At 45.3% G+C, this 19155-nt stretch overlaps 1 protein-coding gene across 6 annotated transcripts in view; it reads left to right on the top strand.

The window, feature by feature from the left end:
* NSD3 (nuclear receptor binding SET domain protein 3) overlaps window positions 1–19155 on the top strand; it is a 208389-nt gene that overhangs the window by 107331 nt on the left and 81903 nt on the right. For all 6 annotated transcript variants that reach the window (XM_073622338.1, XM_073622337.1, XM_073622342.1 and 3 more), the window contains exons 7-9: window positions 10763–10863; window positions 17706–17751; window positions 18067–18197. In XM_073622338.1, the coding sequence (XP_073478439.1) occupies window positions 10763–10863; window positions 17706–17751; window positions 18067–18197 (278 nt within the window). The remainder of the gene's footprint in view (window positions 1–10762; window positions 10864–17705; window positions 17752–18066; window positions 18198–19155) is intronic.

The following is a 19155-nucleotide window of genomic DNA, read 5'->3' as shown; positions in this document are numbered from 1 at the left end:
ACAGTGTACAGCTAGATCCGTTCCTGTTATCTTCCTACTGACAGGCAGGCTTGTCTGGTTACAGTATATAAAGCTACCTGAAGAAAATTACAGGTGTTCTATTTGATCCTATTAGTACCACGGTCAGGCAGCTAGACTATTTACATTTAGTACAGTGCGTCCTGCTCACAGTGTTCAGCTAGATCCGTTCCTGTTATCTTCCTACTGACAGGCAGGCTTGTCTGGTTACAGTATATAAAGCTACTTGAAGAAAATTACAGGTGTTCTATCCCAGCTTAGTGCAGCTACAGGCCATTAGTATGTCTGGAAGGCCAAGAAGGAGAGGCAGACAGTCACAAGCCAATAAGAGAGGGCAAGCAGGCTCTGTGTCTAGTGCTGGTCGTGGAGACGGTGCATCCTCATCAGCACGTGGCCATGGGACACGCTTGGCCTTTTTTTCGGCAGCTGGCCATGTTGAGCCGCAACATGCAGAAGACTTGGTCGAGTGGATGACCAAGCCGTCCTCATCCTCCTCATCCTCTCTCACCCATGCCCAGGGTGCTTTGTCTGGCAAAGCAGCGGCCTCTTCCCTCAGCTCAATGTCATCAGTGACTCCTTCCCTAGCTCCACCATGTCCTCATGAGGATTCCCTCGAACTGTTTGACCACAGTGTTGGGTACATGCTCCAGGAGGATGCCCAGCGTTTGGAAGGCTCTGATGACGATACTGAGCTCGATGAAGGCAGTAACATGAGCGCGGACAGAGGGGGTGCCCAAGAAGGACAGCAATCTGGCAGTCATGCTCCCCCTGCTGCAGCATACTGCCAGGTTTGCTCCAGTGATGAGGAGGGAGGGGATGATGAGGTCACTGACTCAACGTGGGTGCCTGATAGGAGAGAGGAGGAGGAGGAGGAGGAGGAGGAGGAGGCGGCAGCACATCACCAACGAGGCAGGATGCCCTCCAGGGGCCAGCCTAAGGGCAGCACATTGACTGCATCACACCCCAAAGCTCCACATGTGCAGGGCGCTGCAGTCTCTGCGCGTTATTCAAAAAGTTCTTTGGTGTGGGCCTTTTTTGAGACGAGTGCATCAGATCGCACCGCTGCTATTTGCAACATATGTCTCAAGCGTATCTCGCGTGGCCAAAATATCTCCCGCTTGGGTACCACATGCTTGACCAGACATATGTTGACCTGCCATGCAGTTCGTTGGCAAGCGTATCTAAAAGACCCACACCAAAGAACAAAGAGGATCTCTCCTTGCTCCTCATCAGCTGAGATTTCCAACCCCACTAGACCTTCAGTCCTCTCTGAGACCTGCAGTGAGAGGAATGAAGGTGTAGAATTAGGTGTGTCACAGCCAAGTACTTGTGGGCAATCTGCTTTTGGTACACCGACGTCAGATTGTACCAGGCAAATTTCCCTGCCCCAGCTGCTGCACCGCCGAAAGAAGTTTGCTCCCAGCCATCCACATGCCCAGCGGTTGAATGCTAGCTTGGCAAAATTGCTAGCACTTCAACTGCTGCCTTTTCAGTTGGTAGACTCTGCCCCCTTCCGTGAGTTTGTGGAATGTGCGGTTCCTCAGTGGCAGGTACCCAAACGCCACTTTTTCTCACGGAAGGCGATTCCGGCTCTCTACCGGCATGTGGAAGGCAATGTCCATGCCTCGCTGGACAGGGCGGTCAGCGGTAAGGTGCATATTACCGCTGACTCATGGTCCAGCAGGCATGGACAGGGACGTTACCTAAGTTTCACGGCGCATTGGGTGACTCTGCTGGCAGCTGGGAAGGATGCAGGACAAGGTGCAGTAGTGTTGGAGGTTGTTCCGCCACCACGCCTCCAAAATGCTGATTGTGACACACCTCTCTCCTCCACCCCCTCCTCTTCTTCTTCCTCCATGGCCTCTTCCTCGGAACCAGCGGTGCTCCGTAGGCATTCAAGGGGCTACGCAAGTACGCAGGCCAAAAGATGCCATGCGGTGCTTGAGCTGGTGTGCTTGGGGGACAGGAGCCACACTGGGGCAGAGGTTCTGTCAGCTCTGCAGGGGCAGGTTCAGAGGTGGTTGACGCCACGCCAACTTAAGGCAGGAATGGTGGTTTGCGACAATGGCACCAACCTCCTCTCTGCCCTCCGACAGGGACAAATGACCCATGTGCCCTGTTTGGCTCACGTCCTTAACTTGGTGGTGCAGCGGTTCTTGGGCAGGTACCCGGGCTTACAGGATGTCCTGAGGCAGGCCAGGAAAGTCTGTGTGCATTTCCGCCGGTCATATAATGCCAGTGCTCGGCTGACGGACCTCCAAAAGGAGTTTAACCTGCCCAAGAACCGCCTAATCTGTGACATGCCCACCAGGTGGAACTCAACGTTGGCCATGCTGCAGCGGCTGCACACGCAGCAGAGGGCCATCAATGAGTACCTGTGCGACTATGGCACCAGGACAGGGTCAGGGGAGCTTGGTTTTTTTTCCCCACGCCAGTGGGCCATGATCAGGGATGCATGCACTGTCCTGTCACCATTCGAGGAGGCCACGAGGATGGTGAGCAGTGACAGTGCATGCATCAGTGACACTGTCCCCCTTGTCCACCTGTTGGAGCACACGCTGCGTGGAATAATGGACAGGGCACTTGAGGCAGAACAGAGGCAGGAAGAGGAGGACTTCCTTAGCTCTCAAGGCCCCCTTTATCCAGACAGTGTTCCTGCGTGCCCGCCGATCACACAGGAAGAGGACGAGGAGGAAGAGGAGGAGGAGGAAGATTGTGTCAGTATGGAGGTGGAGCCTGGCACTCAGCATCAGCAGCAGTCTTTAAGGGATCAGTCCCAAGAAACACATAGACTTGTACGTGGCTGGGAGGAGGTGGCTGCGGACCATGTCGTTCTTAGTGACCCAGAGGACTCCGGACCGAATGCCTCAGCAAACCTACGCTGCATGGCCTCCCTGATCCTGCAAAGCCTGCGTAAGGATCCTCGTATTCGTGGTATCAAGGAGAAGGACCAATACTGGCTGGCAACCCTCCTTGATCCACGTTACAAGGGTAAGGTTGCGGACCTTATCTTGCCATCGCAGAGGGAGCAGAGGATGAAACATCTTCGGGAGGCCTTGCAGAAAGGTCTGTGCAACGCGTTCCCAGAGACTGGGAGGTTACAAACTCCTGTTTCTGGACAACGTGTTGCTGAGGCTTCGGTCAGTCAAAGAAGGAGCGGTGGAGAAGGTGGCCGTCTGACCGATGCGTTCAGACAATTTTTTGGTCCGCAGCCCCAAGGTATGATCGGTTCCAGCAACCATCGCCAGCGTCTGTTTTACATGGTGCAGGAATACCTAGGGGCAAGATCAGACTTGGACACCTTTCCCACCGAAAATCCTCTGGGTTACTGGGTCTTGAGGATGGATCACTGGCCAGAGCTTGCACAGTATGCAATTGAGCTACTGGCCTGTCCTGCATCCAGCGTTCTTTCGGAACGCACATTCAGTGCTGCTGGAGGCGTGGTAACCGATCACAGGGTGCGTCTGTCCACCGACTCGGTCGATCGGCTGACCTTCATAAAAATGAATGAGTCTTGGATCACCACCAGCTACCAAGCACCTGATGCTGATGTAACCGAATAATTTTTTTTTAAATCTCAGATCCCTTCAAAGACTGCCTATGCTGATGCTGAGTGACTATCCCTGAGTAATTATCCTCTTCCTCCTCAATCATCACGCTGATAGCTTGTAAGAACATTTTTGGTTCTGGGCGCCACCACCAGTGCCTAAGGCACAATTTTTCAGCCCCTGTTTAACAGGGGCGTGTAATTACAATTTTTGATGTAATACTTTGCAGCAGGGCTCGTTCCTGCATTCCAACTAGAGTGTCTGTGAGGGGTTGCAGTGTTGTGGCACCAGCACCAGTGCCTAGGGCCCAATTTTTCTGCCCCTGTCTAACAGGGGCGTGTAATTACAATTTTTGATGCAATACTTTGCAGCAGGGCTCGTTCCTGCGTTCCAACTAGAGTGTCTGTGAGGGGTTGCAGTGTTGTGGCACCAGCACCAGTGCCTAAGGCCCAATTTTTCTGCCCCTGTCTAACAGGGGCGTGTAATTACAATTTTTGAAGCAATAATTTGCAGCAGGGCTCGTTCCTGCGTTCCAACTAGAGTGTCTGTGAGGGGTTGCAGTGTTGTGGCACCAGCACCAGTGCCTAAGGCCTAATTTTTCAGCTCCTGTTCAACAGGGGCATGTAATTACAATTCTTGATCTAATATTTCACAGCAGGGCCCTGTGAGGGCTTACAGTGTTGTGGCCACAGCAACACCTAAGGCCCAAATTTCTGCTGAGTATATAGGGCAGGACCCTACTTTCAAACATCTAACTTACAAACGACTCCTACTTGCAAACGGAAGGAGACAACAGGAAGTGAGATGAAATCTACCCCTAGGAAGGGAAATTCTCTCCTGTAAGAGTTAATATGGGAAAACAATTTCTCCTTTCCACTGATGCTTTCCAATCCTTGTTCCACAAAAAAACCCAAATTTTCAAAAAACATTTTTCATTGGGACAAAAAAGTGAGGTGAAATCTTCTGAAGAGGAGGAAAGACAGCAAAACAAATGTCACAGGGGTGATAACCCTTCCCTATGTTTTCCAAAAAGCTTAGAAAAGATTTTTTGGCTGGAGCTAAACACGTTAAAAATGTTCAAAATTACAAACAGATTCTACTTAACAACAAACCTACAGTCCCTGTCTTGTTTGCACCGCCTGTATACTGCTGTTCAGAGTATATAGGGCCTGGTGGCCCCACACCTTTCCTTATTTTAATTTGGGTGCGGGGTTCCCCTTAATATCCATACAAGACCCAAAGGGCCTGGTAATGGACTGGGGGGTACCCATGCCGTTTGTCTCACTGATTTTCATCCATATTGCCATGACCCGACATGACATTAAACCCGCAAGCAGTTTTAAATGAGATTTTTTCCTTTAAAAATGACATTTGGTGCAGGGACTGTTCTAAACATGGGAAACACGCGTCACTTTACAGGCATACTATAGACACCCCCCAGGTACGATATTTAAAGGAATATTTCACTTTTTTTTTTTTACTTTAAGCATCATTAAAATCACTGCTCCCGAAAAAACGGCCGTTTTTAAAAGTTTTTTTTGCATTGATACATGTCCCCTGGGGTAGGACCCGGGTCCCCAAACCCTTTTTAGGACAATACCATGCAAATTAGCCTTTAAAATGAGCACTTTTGATTTCGAACGTTCGAGTCCCATAGACGTCAATGGGGTTCTAACGTTCGTGCGAACTTTCGGTCCGTTCGCGGGTTCTGGTGCGAACCGAACCGGGGGGTGTTCGGCTCATCCCTAGTGCCCACCAGTGCCAGCAATGAGTGCCAGCAATCAGTACCCACGAGTGCTACAAATCAGTGCCCATTAGTGATGCCAGTCAGTGCTGGCTATCATTGCTGCTCTTCAATGCCCATCAGTGCCGCCTATCCGTGCTGCCTGTCAGTGCCCACCGGTGTCGCCTATCAGTGCCACATATCAGTGCCCATAAGTGCGGCTCATTTGTGCCTCCTCATCAGTGCCACCTAATCAGTGCCCATAAGTGCCGCCTCATCAGTGCCCATAAGTGCCACCTCCTCAGCGCCCATTAGTGCAGCCTATCAGTGCGTCTCATCAGCGTCCATCAGTGAAGGACAAAAATTACTTTACAAAATTTACTGACAGAAACTAAGAAAATCTTTTTTTTTTTTTTTTTTTTTCAAAAAACACAGAAGTGATTAAATACCACCAACAGAAAGCTCTATTTGTGTGAAGAAAATGATAAACATTTCACTTGGTTACAGTGTAGCATGACCGCGCAATTGTCATTCAAATTATGACAGCACTGAAAGAGCTGGGCAAGAAGGGGGTGTAAGTGCCCAGTAATGAGGTGGTTAATGATCCTGTAATCTATTTTTCATGAAATTGTTTATTACTGTGACGTCTGCCTCCTTGTAACATCCTCTGTGAGCTCCCAAAACCTCTCCAAACCATTGCTCTCTGCACACTACACATCCAATAGTCCATCTCAAGAGTGAGCAAGAGAGGGTGGCTTTGTTCCTGCATACAGTGAGACATTGAGGAGGAACGTAGTCACCTTCTTACAGGAGTTTGGATCGCTGCAACAAAACTAAAGAGATTTGGAGGAGGCTGAGAGCAATAGAAGGTACTTTTTGGGGGGTAAGAATACATACTTGAATATAATTTATTTGTATTTATTTATTTTTTTACCAGAGTTTATTATCACTTTAAAATGTGTTTAATCTGATTGTAAATACACAACAGAACCACAATTCAGATAAAGTTTTCTTGTTACCTGCAGTGCTTGAAACTGGTGATGACAGTGTAATGTTAGCAATAATTATATCATGATATATCTAAAAAGGAAGAAAGAAAACGCATTTGGCAATACCTTTTCTCTCTTGTCTATTTCCAGAAACAGTTACTTATCTCCCACTGTTTTTTTTTTTTTTTGAAGAAAGTGTGACCATGGGTATATGATGTATTGAAAAATGGTTTGAGAATGTAATTATTTAATAAATAAGTTAAAATTTAGAAAATTATATGGTTTAGCACATCATGCTTAAAGTAGTCAAATACTACCTAAGCTTAAACTTGCTCCCATGCCCATTCTAAGCCCTATACCAGGGGTAGGCAACCTATACCAAAAAAATGTCAACTTCACACTCTTAATCACGAAAAGGATTTTTTATAAATTAAATGCTGTAAACTACTTGAGTAGTGAGAAATTATCATCCTGCACTCTCACGCCTCAGATCAGCCCCAATTCATGCAACTCCACACTTCAGATCACTGTCCCCCCTGCAAATCTGTTTCACCACTGTACCCCCCTGCTCATTTGCCCCATCACTGTAACCCCCTGCACATCTGCTCCACCACTGTAACCCCCTATACATCTGCCCCACCACTGTACCATCCTGCTCTTCTGTCCCACCACTGTAAACCCCTGCTCATCTGCCCCACCAATGTTCCCCCTTTCTCATCTGCCCCACCACTGTACCTCCCTGCACATCTGCTCCACCGCCGTACCCCCATGCTCTTCTGTCTCACTGATGAACCATCTTTTCATCTGTCCTAACACTGAACTTATCTGCTCATCTGCCCCGCCACTGTAACCCCCTTTCTCATCTGCCCCATCACTGTACCTCCTGCACATCTGTTCCATCTCTGTTCCCCCTGCTCTTCTGCCCCATCACTGTAACCCCCTGCTCATGTGTTCCACTGATGTACCTCTTTTCTCTTCTGCACCCCTCTGCACATCTACCCCACCTCTGTACCCCCCCGGCTCCTCTGCCCCACCGCTATAAACCCCTGCTCATCTGTCCCACCAATGTACCTACTTTTTCCTCTGCCCCTCCACTGTACCCCCTGCTCTTCTGCCCAACCACTTTAACCCCCCGATCATCTGTCCCACCAATGCACTTCTTTTAACTTCTGCCCCGACACTGTAACCCCCTTTCTCACCTGCCCCACCACTGTACCTCCTACACATCTATCCCACCTCTGTTCCCCCTGCTCTTCTGCCCCATCACTGTAACCCCCTGCTCATGTGTTCCACCGATATAGCTCTTTTCTCCTCTGAACCCCTCTGCACATCTACCCCACCTCTGTACCCACCTGCACCTCTGGCCCACCGCTATAAACCCCTGCTCGTCTGTCCCACCAATGTACCTCCTTTTTCCTCTGCCCCGCCACTGTATCCCCTGCTCTTCCGCCCAACCACTGTAACCCCCCGATCATCTGTCCCACCAATGCACTTCTTTTCACATCTGCCCCACCACTGTACCCCCTGCTTTTTTGTCCCACTGCTGAACCCCCTTCATATCCCTCCCACCACTGTACCTCCTGCATATCTGCACCACCAATGTACCCCCTTGCTCTTCTGCCCCACCACTGTAACACCCCTGCTCATCTGCCCCATCAATGTACCCCTTTTCCCATCTGCCACACCACTGTACCTCCCTGCACATCTGCTCCACCACCGTTTCCCCATGCTCTTATGTCTCACTACTAAATCACCTTCTCATCTGTCCTAACACTGAACCCATCTACTCATCTGCCCCACCACTGTAACCCGCTTACTCATCTGCCTTACCAATGTACCCCCTGCTCATCTGTCCCACCAATACATCTCCTTTCACATCTGCCCCACTGCTCTACCCCCCCCCCCCCGCTTTTCTGTCCCACCACTGAACCCCCTTCTCACCTACCCTAACACTGAACCCCCCTGCTAATCTGTCCCACCACTCTAACCCCCTTCTCATCTGCCCCAACACTGAACCCCCTTGCTCATCTGCCCCACCAATGTGCCTTCCTGCTCTTCTGTCCCACCTATGAACCCCTCCTGCTCATCTGCTCCACTGCTGTACCCTCTTCTCATCTAGGATATGTGTGATATGCAGAGTGGTGAAAGGAAGAAAAGATGAGACACATCTACCTGTCCACTCATCCTGCTGATCCACCTCTTGCATCAAGCATGTGATATCACATACAAGCATCTGGAATCGATGCGCAATGATGAGCTCAGGTCAGGGGCATTTTCTGAAAGCAGTGGGCCTGTGTGCAAGATCAGAAGTTGGGCCCCTGCAGCTGAGAAAAAGTTTCTGCGCCGCACCAAAAGTTGGGTGTGATTTTCATTGCGCTGTATACTGGCTGTGACTTAAAGGGACACAGAGTGCAGGGGTTCAGTAGTAAGTGACGCAAAGATTCAGGAATAATTTCAACAAAATTCCCAGAAGCTCAACAGTAATTCCACAAACTGTCCCCTGATTGTGGTTTTCTCAATCACAGTGAAATCCATTCTTTCTGAGATTGGTAGTGTCAACCAAGCGAGTCATCTTCCTCCAGATGGTGGGCGGGGCTAGCAGGACTGTGATCGGCTTTAGCAGTAGCCAATGACAGTCCTCCTCCTCCTGGAAACAGGAACCGCCCCCCCAAGCAGAACTGCACCCAATCTCTTCCCCATCACAAAAGCTGACGATTGCAGCTACAGCAAAGTTAGAGAACCAAACAATGTTTCCCATCTTTTACAATGTGTGGGGGCACAGTGCCTCCCCCTCAGTGCAGGTGCGGCATGGGGAATTCTGAAATTGGAATGCATTAGTGTCTCACTGACGCTTCCCTGCACTGCTCTACTGATGGGGAGGGAGTCGAGTGCCGGCAAGAGAGGCTTTGCGTGCCGCTTGCGTCACCCATGCCTGGGGTTGCCTACCGCTGCCCTATACTAACTACCCTGTAAGGCTGGGTTCACACTATTGCGAATTGGATGCGCTTATACCGCATCCAATTCGCAGAACATTTGAAAACATGTTTTCAATGGGTATGTTTCACATATGTGCTTTGCATCCGCACTCCGCATTGCACAAAATTCGTGTGCGTTTTCTTGGCAGTGCGGTGCGAATTGCAGGCACATTATCTTCAATGGGAACGCATCTGATTCGCAGTTGTGTTCCGTTCTAACCATGGATGCTCTCCCCCTACTTACTACAACTTCCCCTCTCTCAGGTCAGCTGATCCACAGCTACAACGGAGAGGAACCGCTGAATGAATCATTTTTATCTTCGCAGGGAAACCAGAGCTGCAATTTGCACCGGACAAGTGTGAACCCAACCTAAAGGAAAGATGTTTATTCTTAGGCCCCTTTCACACTACTGCGACTTGAAAGTCGTGCGATTTTGCGGCCGTGATTTTAGTGAATGCTTGTGTAAACTTGAGGTGTATGGACCTTAAAGTCGCACAGATATGAATGGTACTCATTGGAAATCATGGGGTACGACTTGCCATGCAATGTTGCAGGACAAGTCGCACAAGTGTGAAAGGGGCCTTACCTGCTCTGAGGACGCTCCAGTCCGGTCACATGATTGGTTCCCAGCACCAGCTTCAGGGTTGTAGAGGGACAGTTAACAACAGATTCTCCATAGTAAGCCGATGGGTGATGTCACCGCATAGGCGTTGCAGCCATTGTCGGCAATCTCTCCTGTTCACTGAAGCTGATCGCTGGGGAGATCATGTGACCGGATCGGGGCATCCTCAGAATGACTAAGTATAGGCATCTTCCCTTTACAGTGTACTTCGTATAGGGCTTAGATTGGGGGTGGGAGCAGGTTTAAGCTTTGATGGTTTTTGACTGGACTTTTACTTCAAAGCTGAACTTCAGGCATAAATAACTGACTCAAATTAATGCAACTCTGTATACATTATTAAATCCTTAAATGGATTTTTTTAAATCTAATAAGTGGAAGTAACTGGAATACTACCTGTTATTAGTCTTTTGCAATCCCTGTGCAGGAGAGCTCATACTTGGAGTGGGAGAAGCAGCACAAAGAGTCAGTCATTTGTGCCGCAGTGCTTATGAGCTAACAATGAGCACCCTAATACGAAGAGAGAGCAGAGTGACAAGGGGATGAGCCCATCATTCTACTGCATCCGCTTTCACTGTCCATTCACAGGTTGGGGAAGGGACAAGACCTGTGTAGCAGACCTGTGTATCTCTCAAAACTGTATGTAATGTACAAAACAGTTACCATAAAGGCATTTCATTAGTGTATTTAGTGGTTTGCCTGGAGTTCAGCTTGAATTTAGGGGGGGTGGTGTACTGCATACAGTGGTTTATTATTCACGCCTTCTGTGTAATTTGTTACTGACAAAAGTACATAAGAGAAGCATGTAACATAATGTGGGTCATTACAGCTCTGCTAGGGGCTGACCCAATACTGGATTAATGCACAACAAAGTTTTTTTTTTTACCAGGGAGCTCAGAGAAGAAACACCAGAGAAGATCTAATCGGACTCGTTCAGAATCTGAGAAGTCCTTGGACTCTTTGCCAAAGAAGAAAGTGAAGAAAGAGCAGGTGGGTGGAAAGAAGCCTAAACCTTACCATCCTTTAATGACAAATGCCAAACACACAATAAAGGCCATGTACACACGACCATACACACGCACGCACATAATAAAACACATAATGTATATGGGTGCCTTTTAAAGTCAGATGCACGTTGTTTAGGGTGATGGCATTAATTACAGGTAGCTAAATACTCACACTGAGTGTCATATGTTGTACATCTGGAATCTGCAGGACCGCTGTAGAGCAGTAGCAAACATAAAAATAGACCCTGTAGTACACAGTTGTGCTCAAATGTTTGCAAAACCTTGGAGAATTGGTAATATACGGTATACAGCATTTTTAAAGAAAACATGAGTGAGCAGGCAAAACACATTTCTTTTATTTCTTATGGGATTCAACTGTAGGTCATAACACAATGGCACAATCGCAAAGCATGGCAACAAGTGAACATATGAAATTACCACTATTCAAAAGTCTGCATACCCTTAGTTCTTAATGCTGTTTATTGCCCCCCCCCCCCCCCCCCCCTTTTAGCATAAATGGCAGCGTTCAATCTTTTGTAATAGTTGTCTATGAGGTCCTCAATTCTTGCAGGTGGTATAGCTTGGCAAAATGCCTCCAGGTCATGCAAAATCTCTGGTCGTCTTGCATGAACCACACGTTTGAGATCTCCCCAGAGTGGCTCAATGATATTAAGGTTGGTAGACAGTGATGGCCACTCCAGAACCTTATCCTTTTTGTGCTGTAACTAGCCTTGTGCTTAGGGTCATTGTCATGCTGGAAAGTTTAAGAGCGTCCCATGCGCAGCTTTCATGCAGGAGAATGCAAATTATCTGCCAGTATTTTCTGATACCATGCTGCATTCACCTTGCCATCAATTTTCACAAGATTCCCCATGCCTTTAGAGCTCTCACCCGACCAAAACATCAGTGAGCCACCACCATGTTTCACAGTGTGGATGGTATTCTTGTCGCTTTAGACCTTGTTGACCCCTCCCCAATCATAGCGCATATTGTTGTGACCATAAAGCTCTATTTTGGTCCCGTCACTCCAGATTACTGTGTGCCAGAAGCTGTGAGGCGTGTGAAGGTGTTGTCGGCATATTGTAACCAGGATTTTTTGTGGCTTTGGTGCTGTAACGGCTTTTTTTCTGGCAACTCGACCATCAGGCTCATGTTTGTTCAAGTATCATCGTATTTTGTTCCTTGAAATAACCATGCTACCTTTCTCCTTAGCGGCCCAGCCTGTATTTCTCCTGAGGTTACCTCTGTTTTTCTCTGTATCCTGAACAATTCTTCTGGCAGTTGTGGCTGCAATCTTTCTTGGTCTACTCGACCTTGGCTTGGTATCAAGAGATCCCTGAATTTTCCACTTCTTAATAAGTGATTAAACAGAACTGACTGACATATTCAAGGCTTTGGATATCTTTTTATTTCCTTTTCCATCTTTATAAATTGCCATTACCTTTCTATGCAGGTCTTTTGACAGTTCTTTTTTATTCCCCGTGGCTCACTATCTAGCCTGCTCAGTGAATCCAAGTGAGAGCTAACAAACTCATTGACTATTTATACACAGAGACTAATTGCAATTGAAAAAAACCACAGCCATGTTGAAATTAACCTTTAATTGACATTTTAACCTATGTGTGTCACCTTGTGTGTCTGTATCAAGGCCAAACATTCCAGGTGATGTCAATTTTTGATCAGGTCAATTTGGGTGATTTCTGTTATTATTATGATTTAAAAAGGAGCCAAACAACTATGTGATAATAAATGGCTTCATATGATCACTATCACTTAAATAAAGGACAGTTTGTTTGACATGATCAGTCATAAATTAAATATCCATGCCAAAATTTCATGATTTCTGCCAGGGTATGCAAACTCTTGAAGACAACTGTACAATTTATTAATAAAAATAGGCCAAAAAAGTAAAATGTGCATTATGATGTGGCATCCTTTATGGTACTAGAAAAAAAAATGTAGGTAACTTGTGAAACAAAAAGATACCAGTGTGTTTATAGTCATTGGAAATATTGGAAAGTAATGTTTTTCTAATATTTGTGATTAATTTTAACCTGTCTTAGTATAGTTGTGCTTTGTATTTGTCTGTCTAATTTATCACTATATTCCCCAACCAGTCTTCTTTTCTTCGGTCAGAATAACATAACACAACATACAGTGGGTATAGAGAAGAATCATCCCTTTTAAAATAATCAAATTTTGTTGCTTTGCAGCCTGAAATGAAGATAAGACACCGTTTTCGTTTTATCCAGCTGTATTTACTTATAAAATCCAAGTGAAAGATATAACACCAACTTGTCAGAAAAAATAAATAAAATGTAAAAACAGAGTCACTGAGTTGGAAAAAGGACTACTTTCCTCCTAAAAATGACTTGTAAATGCAATCAAGTGTAGCTAATCACATTTTCAATGGCACAGAAAGCAATTTGACTTTCAACTGTGATCAGCTGTGGCTATGTGGATGAGCTCAGCATGAAAAGAGCTTTCCTGGAGCATTTCAGTCCCAGGTAGTACAACTGAAGTAAACAAACAAGTATAGGTGGCAAGACACTGACAAAAAATCTCCTGGATAAAGTTGTGGACAGGCTCAAGTCAAGGAGAAGGATACAAAAAAACGTCAAAGGCTTCAACAATGCACAACGAAGCACAGTGAACTCTATTAAGAAGTGGAAGGTATTTGGTACAACACAGAACCTCCCTGAATCCGGACGTTGCTCCAAACTCAATGAAAGAGCCAGGAGGAAACTGGTCAGAAAGGCTACCAAGAGGCCTACAGCAACTCTGAAGCAGTTGCAGGAATGTATGACAAAGAGTTGTCATTGTGTGCATGTGACAACAATATCACAAATTCTCCACAAATGTGGCTTGTATGGGAGGGTTGCAAGAAAAAAGCCACACATCAAGAAAGGCCACATGCAGTCATGACTGAGCTTTGCCAAACCACACCCTGCAGATTCTGAGATCACATGGAAAAAGGTGTTATGGTCACATGAGACTAAAATTGAATCATTTGGCCTCAACACCATACAATATGTCTGGCGAAAATCCAATACAGCTCACCATCCAAATAACGCCATTAGAAGGAAAAGTGGATGGGGCAAAATACCATCTGCTCCCCTCTGCCAGAAAGTTGTCAATAGGAAGAAGGTTTACCTTCCAACATGACAATGACCCAAAGCACACAGCAAAAATGACCACATCTTGGTTGAAGGAAAAAAAGGTGAATGTCCTTACATGGCTTAGTCAGAGCTCAAACTTAAATCCCATTGAAAATCTGTGGAATGACTTGAAGACTGCAGTGCACAAATGGTCACCATCAAATTTAATTGAACTTGAGCAGTTCTGCAAAGAAGAGAGGGCAAATATTGCAAAGTCTGGATGTGCAAAGTTAGTAGAGACATATCCCAACAGACTGAATGAAGGCTGTAATTAAAGCAAAAGGTGGTTTAACAAAATACTGACACAAGGGGTGATCCTTTTTCCAACCCAATGATTTAGATTTTATAAATTTTTTCTGACATGTTGGTGTTATATCTTTCACTTGGATGTTATAATTTCAGGCTACAAAGCAACAAAATGTGATTACTTTAAAGGTGGGTGATTCATTTCTATACCCATTGTAAATGGTCTCTTATAAGAGTACATGTTTGCAGTCTTCTCTTCATTAAATACAAGGTTGTGCTGTGAGCAGTTTAATTTTTAGACTTTTGTGGCTTTCCTTTCATCCCAACAGTATTCATCATGTGAGAATGTCTGTTGTGACCTAGTACTGCCCTTTCTTCATTGCTGAGCGTACATCACAATGGCTTTCCTTTTCCATAACATTAAATATAGTACTGCACATGTGGCTAAATACAGCTTTGAACAATGTTTTCAAGATGCCTCAGAAACGTTCAAACTCTCATGACTGATGAAAACCTCACAAGAACAGTAAATGTGTGTCCATTCCTGAATGTGACTGGTACAATTCCCATAGTAGTACTAATAATTCACATTCTATACTATCTTGTCCTATATAGGATTATAGCTAAGTGCCACCCACCCCCCCGTCAACTGAGAATCCCACCCCCAGCACACCTTTCTGTCTTTCCCTTATATCCTGACCACAGCAAATACTACTCAATCCCTAGTATCCATACCAGCAAATTAGATGGCCCCCCTAGTTTATGGGGCTATTATTCTTATATCTTGTATTGTAATAAAGAAAAGCACCCTGAAGGCTCCTTTGCACTCCTTTGGCTTTATACCCTCATTGGGTATATTTCCATCTTCCTATCTGTGTGGACAGTCGTTCACAGCAGAGAGACTGCATACTCAGGCACAGAGCACAGGGAAAGCACACACTAATGCCCTGTACACACAATCCGAAAATCGTACGACAGATCGTCCATTTTTTTTTTTGCATGCTAGTCGAACCTGAAGAGTTTGCTAGAGTTACGAAAATTCTCGACAGAAAAAATAAATCGGAAGTGATGACATGTGTTGTAGTGTATTTGTATTGTATTTTCAGACGATAACTGTGCTGATTGAACAAAAAACGTACAATCTGGTATCGTACGAGAATAATTTTCGTGCTTGTCCGATCGGATAATATAGGATGAACTGTCGTGATCGGCTATCGAAAGCTGTGTACTAATGATCCGATTATCATACCATCTCTTCGAAAGCGGTATTTTTCATACGTTTTTTGAATCGCGTGTACAGGCCATAAGTCACTGCACAAATTAGAGAGCATTAAGTCAGACTTCTGACACAGAGCATGTCTAGGTTCCCAACTTCAGGTGTTTTGGACCATAACGTGCAGCTGATCCATAGGAAGGAGGAAAAAAACTCATATGAAGCATGATCCAATTTACACATAACAGGGAATACATTCCTTCCTTATCTCCTAACACAATTGGAAACTTATTGGATCGACAATCCACAGTGTGGATATTAATATCTTATATTTTGTGCATTTAGAAACACATGTATCCCTTTTGAAGCAATCTAGAATTAACTAATGTAGATGACTATTCCACATTTTCACAGCTCTTACTGTAAAGTGCCCCTTCCATTTCCAGAGGTTAAGCTGAATTCAAAGCTACTCATGCAGTGGGACTACCTACACACTACAACGGTTAAATGCTCATTTTAGTCCAGGGTACCTTTAAATGCAGTTTAACTTACTCTATCCCTCGTTCCTGCAGGCTTCTTCCTCTCCTTGTGAGCGGTCCCCTGAAGCCGATTCTCTGTTGATTGCAGGAATTCTGTCAATATCACGTACAATGCGGGACCAGCGGTCCCGCATTGTATGTGAGCACAGTGAGGGCCTGTCCACAACCTAGAGCATCAGAAGAAAGAGGAGAGATCTGGCTGTGGGGGAAAGCGAAGCATGGAGTAAGTAAAGTTGCATTTTAATGTTCCCCAAGAAAAATTTAAAGTCAGCAGCTACAAATACTGTAGCTGCTGACTTTTAATATTAGGACACTTTCCTGTCCAGGGATCCCATGATGTCGGCACCCCAGCCAAAATTTTTATCTGCTCTCAGGTGCTGCCTCCACCATTCCTTGTTAGGGGAACCGGCAGTGAAGCCTTGCGGCTTCACAGCCGTTCCCTACTGCGCATGCGTGAAGCGCGCTGCGCATTCTGAATGGCCCGGCGGTGGTGCCAGAAGGAGGGGGGCCAAAAACAGGTACCCGCTCCCCCCTCCCCCGAAAGGTGCCAAATATGGCAGTGGAGGGGGGCAGAAACAAACAAGCAGAGCTTCTCTTTTGGTATAGCTCCGCTTTAATCTGGTTGAAAAAAGGCACGAGTCCATCCAGTTCAACCAACATAGAAAAAAAAATTGCACACACACAAATAGAATACAATCCTATACCCACAGTTGATTCAGAGGAAGGCAAACACCCCCCCCCCCCCCAATAAAGCATGATCCAATTTGCTCCAGCAGTGGAAAATCCTTCCTGATCCCCCAACAGGCAATCGGATATTCCCTGGATGAACTTTACCTATAAATATTAGTATCCATTTATATTATGTGCATTTAGGAAAAAATCCAGGTCTTTTTTTAAAACTATCTATTGAGCTGACCAGAACCACTGGGCATCCTTTTGATGGTGCAAATACAAATTGTCAAGTATGGTGACAGCTACTGATAATTTGGAAATGCCAGTTAATAAGAAGAATGGATCCTTAGCAAACAGATCTTAACTGCAATGTATGAGTATAATTTTAAAGCATACATTTAAAATCATTAATTTTCCACATTGAATTTCAATTGGTTCTAGCCTACTCCTATTATTCTGAACAATCTTGAATTTTGTAGACTTATTTTGTGAAGAACCCCATTCCTTTCCTTGAATTCTGTGACACGTAGTCACTATGCTCTGTTAGTAGGCACTACTGTGCCACAGAATTCACAGAGCCTGCCTTCTGAACTACAGAGGTGCTGAGAGGAGGAATTTCAGGAAGCGTAGTCAGTACAGGAATCACAGGTTGCAGGCAGCAAGGTACCATGGGATATGTAGCCCCTAGAAATTGAAAGTAATGAGCAGAGGAGAAGCCACAACACATGCAAGGAATCCAGGAAGTTGTGGAAAGAGATGGCCAGCAGACACACAGCACTCATAAGAAGAGAGGAAATTTTTCAACTAAGCTTATATCGGACTGTCAAAATTTTATTACTACTACAATGCTAATGTAATAAATGAAAGAGTGTGCTGTGACCAAAGAATACCTTTAAGGTTCTGTTAAATTATCCAGTGTAAAGTTTATTTTAAAGACAGCCAAAGGTATGCATGCTGTTATCTGTATTCGTTTATTCTTGTCTGTCTTCATGGGCAGGTGGAAGACACCCCTCTAACAGCGGTACAGACTGGGTTGCAGAAAGGTGAGTCTGTCTGAGAATGGAGCTGCTGCCTACAATATCCACTGCAGGCCAGTAACATTATACCGTAATGATCACATCTCTATATTAAATATGCTGCACTCATAGAATTGTGTCTAGAATGTCCCTATGTTATACTGCAAGCACACTAGCTGGCATGCGGTGCTCTGAATTGAAACACTTTTTAAGTTATTACCTCTAGAAGGTACAGAAATCACATAGCTTTTACATTTACCACATGTCTGCATCCACCATCATTGAAACTAATGTTACTTACCACGTGGTGTGTTAGTGAATCCTGACGCTCCTTGTTTCAAGGGGCCAGTGAGATCTCTGACGCATGCAAGCCCCTGAAGAAGAGAAGCCGTGCCTCCACCGATGTGGAGCTCGCAAATTCCTCCTACCGTGATGCTTCAGACTCTGACTCCCGTGGCCTAAATGATGCACAGGTGAGTTCCCCATCTTACTTGTAACTGCAAATTATAAATGTCTAAATTACAAAAGTAACCTACAGAAGCCTATTTTGGGTTCTTGTCTTTCCCAACCATTTGTTGAACTTTATTGGTTGGCATCACTTGTGAGATATGCTCTAGCTGCATGTAAATAGCCAAAACAGAAAACATCATGGTGCTGTTAAAATGGCAAAAACACTGCTCTTGCACCTCTTTTATCTGGGTGTTTGCCTGGGTATGCAAATCCAGGCAAACAGAGACAGTGCAGAATTGCAGGGTTAGCACTCGTTAGTGAAAATTCCTAAGTATAACACTCCATTGCTGTCCATATTCAAATTAATAGAATGAGGTCCTTAAAGTAAAAATTTTGCCAGATTATGCACGTTCAAACCCGGTTCCAGATCAATTGCTGATGTATATCTTTGGAACTGTACCCGGACCCCACATCAGCAGGGCCTTTCTGTATAGCAAAGGGTGCTATACATGTTCAGGTCTAGACTCTAAAGATCCCTTCAGGGAAAGAAAAACTTAATGCAGTTTCTCAACTGATTTACCTTACTAGATGAAATGAATATTCCCGCGCTGCCTAAACTGTAGTAGTGCTTGGTTGCGGAAGGCACCGATTGGGTCAAACACTACCCAGCAGGAAATAATAAAAAATCAATATATGGTGCTGCACTCCAAGTAATAAATAACAGATAAAGTGCTCAGTGATTCATATAAAGTGTACAAGATAATGGACTCCAAAAACTTATTCAAATTCAATTTGACACAAAGTTCAAAATAAACATTTATCTTCAGTTCACTGTAATCACTAAGCACCATTCTGAAGATAAATGTTTATTTTGAACTTGGGGAGGTTATTTACTAAAGGCAAATCCATTTTGCACTACACTTGCACTGAAAGTGCACTTGGAAGTGCAGTTGCTGTAGATCTGAAGGGGACATGCAAGGA

Source organism: Aquarana catesbeiana, linkage group LG03 (genome assembly GCF_042186555.1).
Source record: "Aquarana catesbeiana isolate 2022-GZ linkage group LG03, ASM4218655v1, whole genome shotgun sequence".
In the NCBI taxonomy this organism is placed as follows: Eukaryota; Metazoa; Chordata; class Amphibia; order Anura; family Ranidae; genus Aquarana; species Aquarana catesbeiana.
Note: the sequence above shows the minus strand (reverse complement) of the source record. Positions and strands in the feature narration are given on the sequence as shown.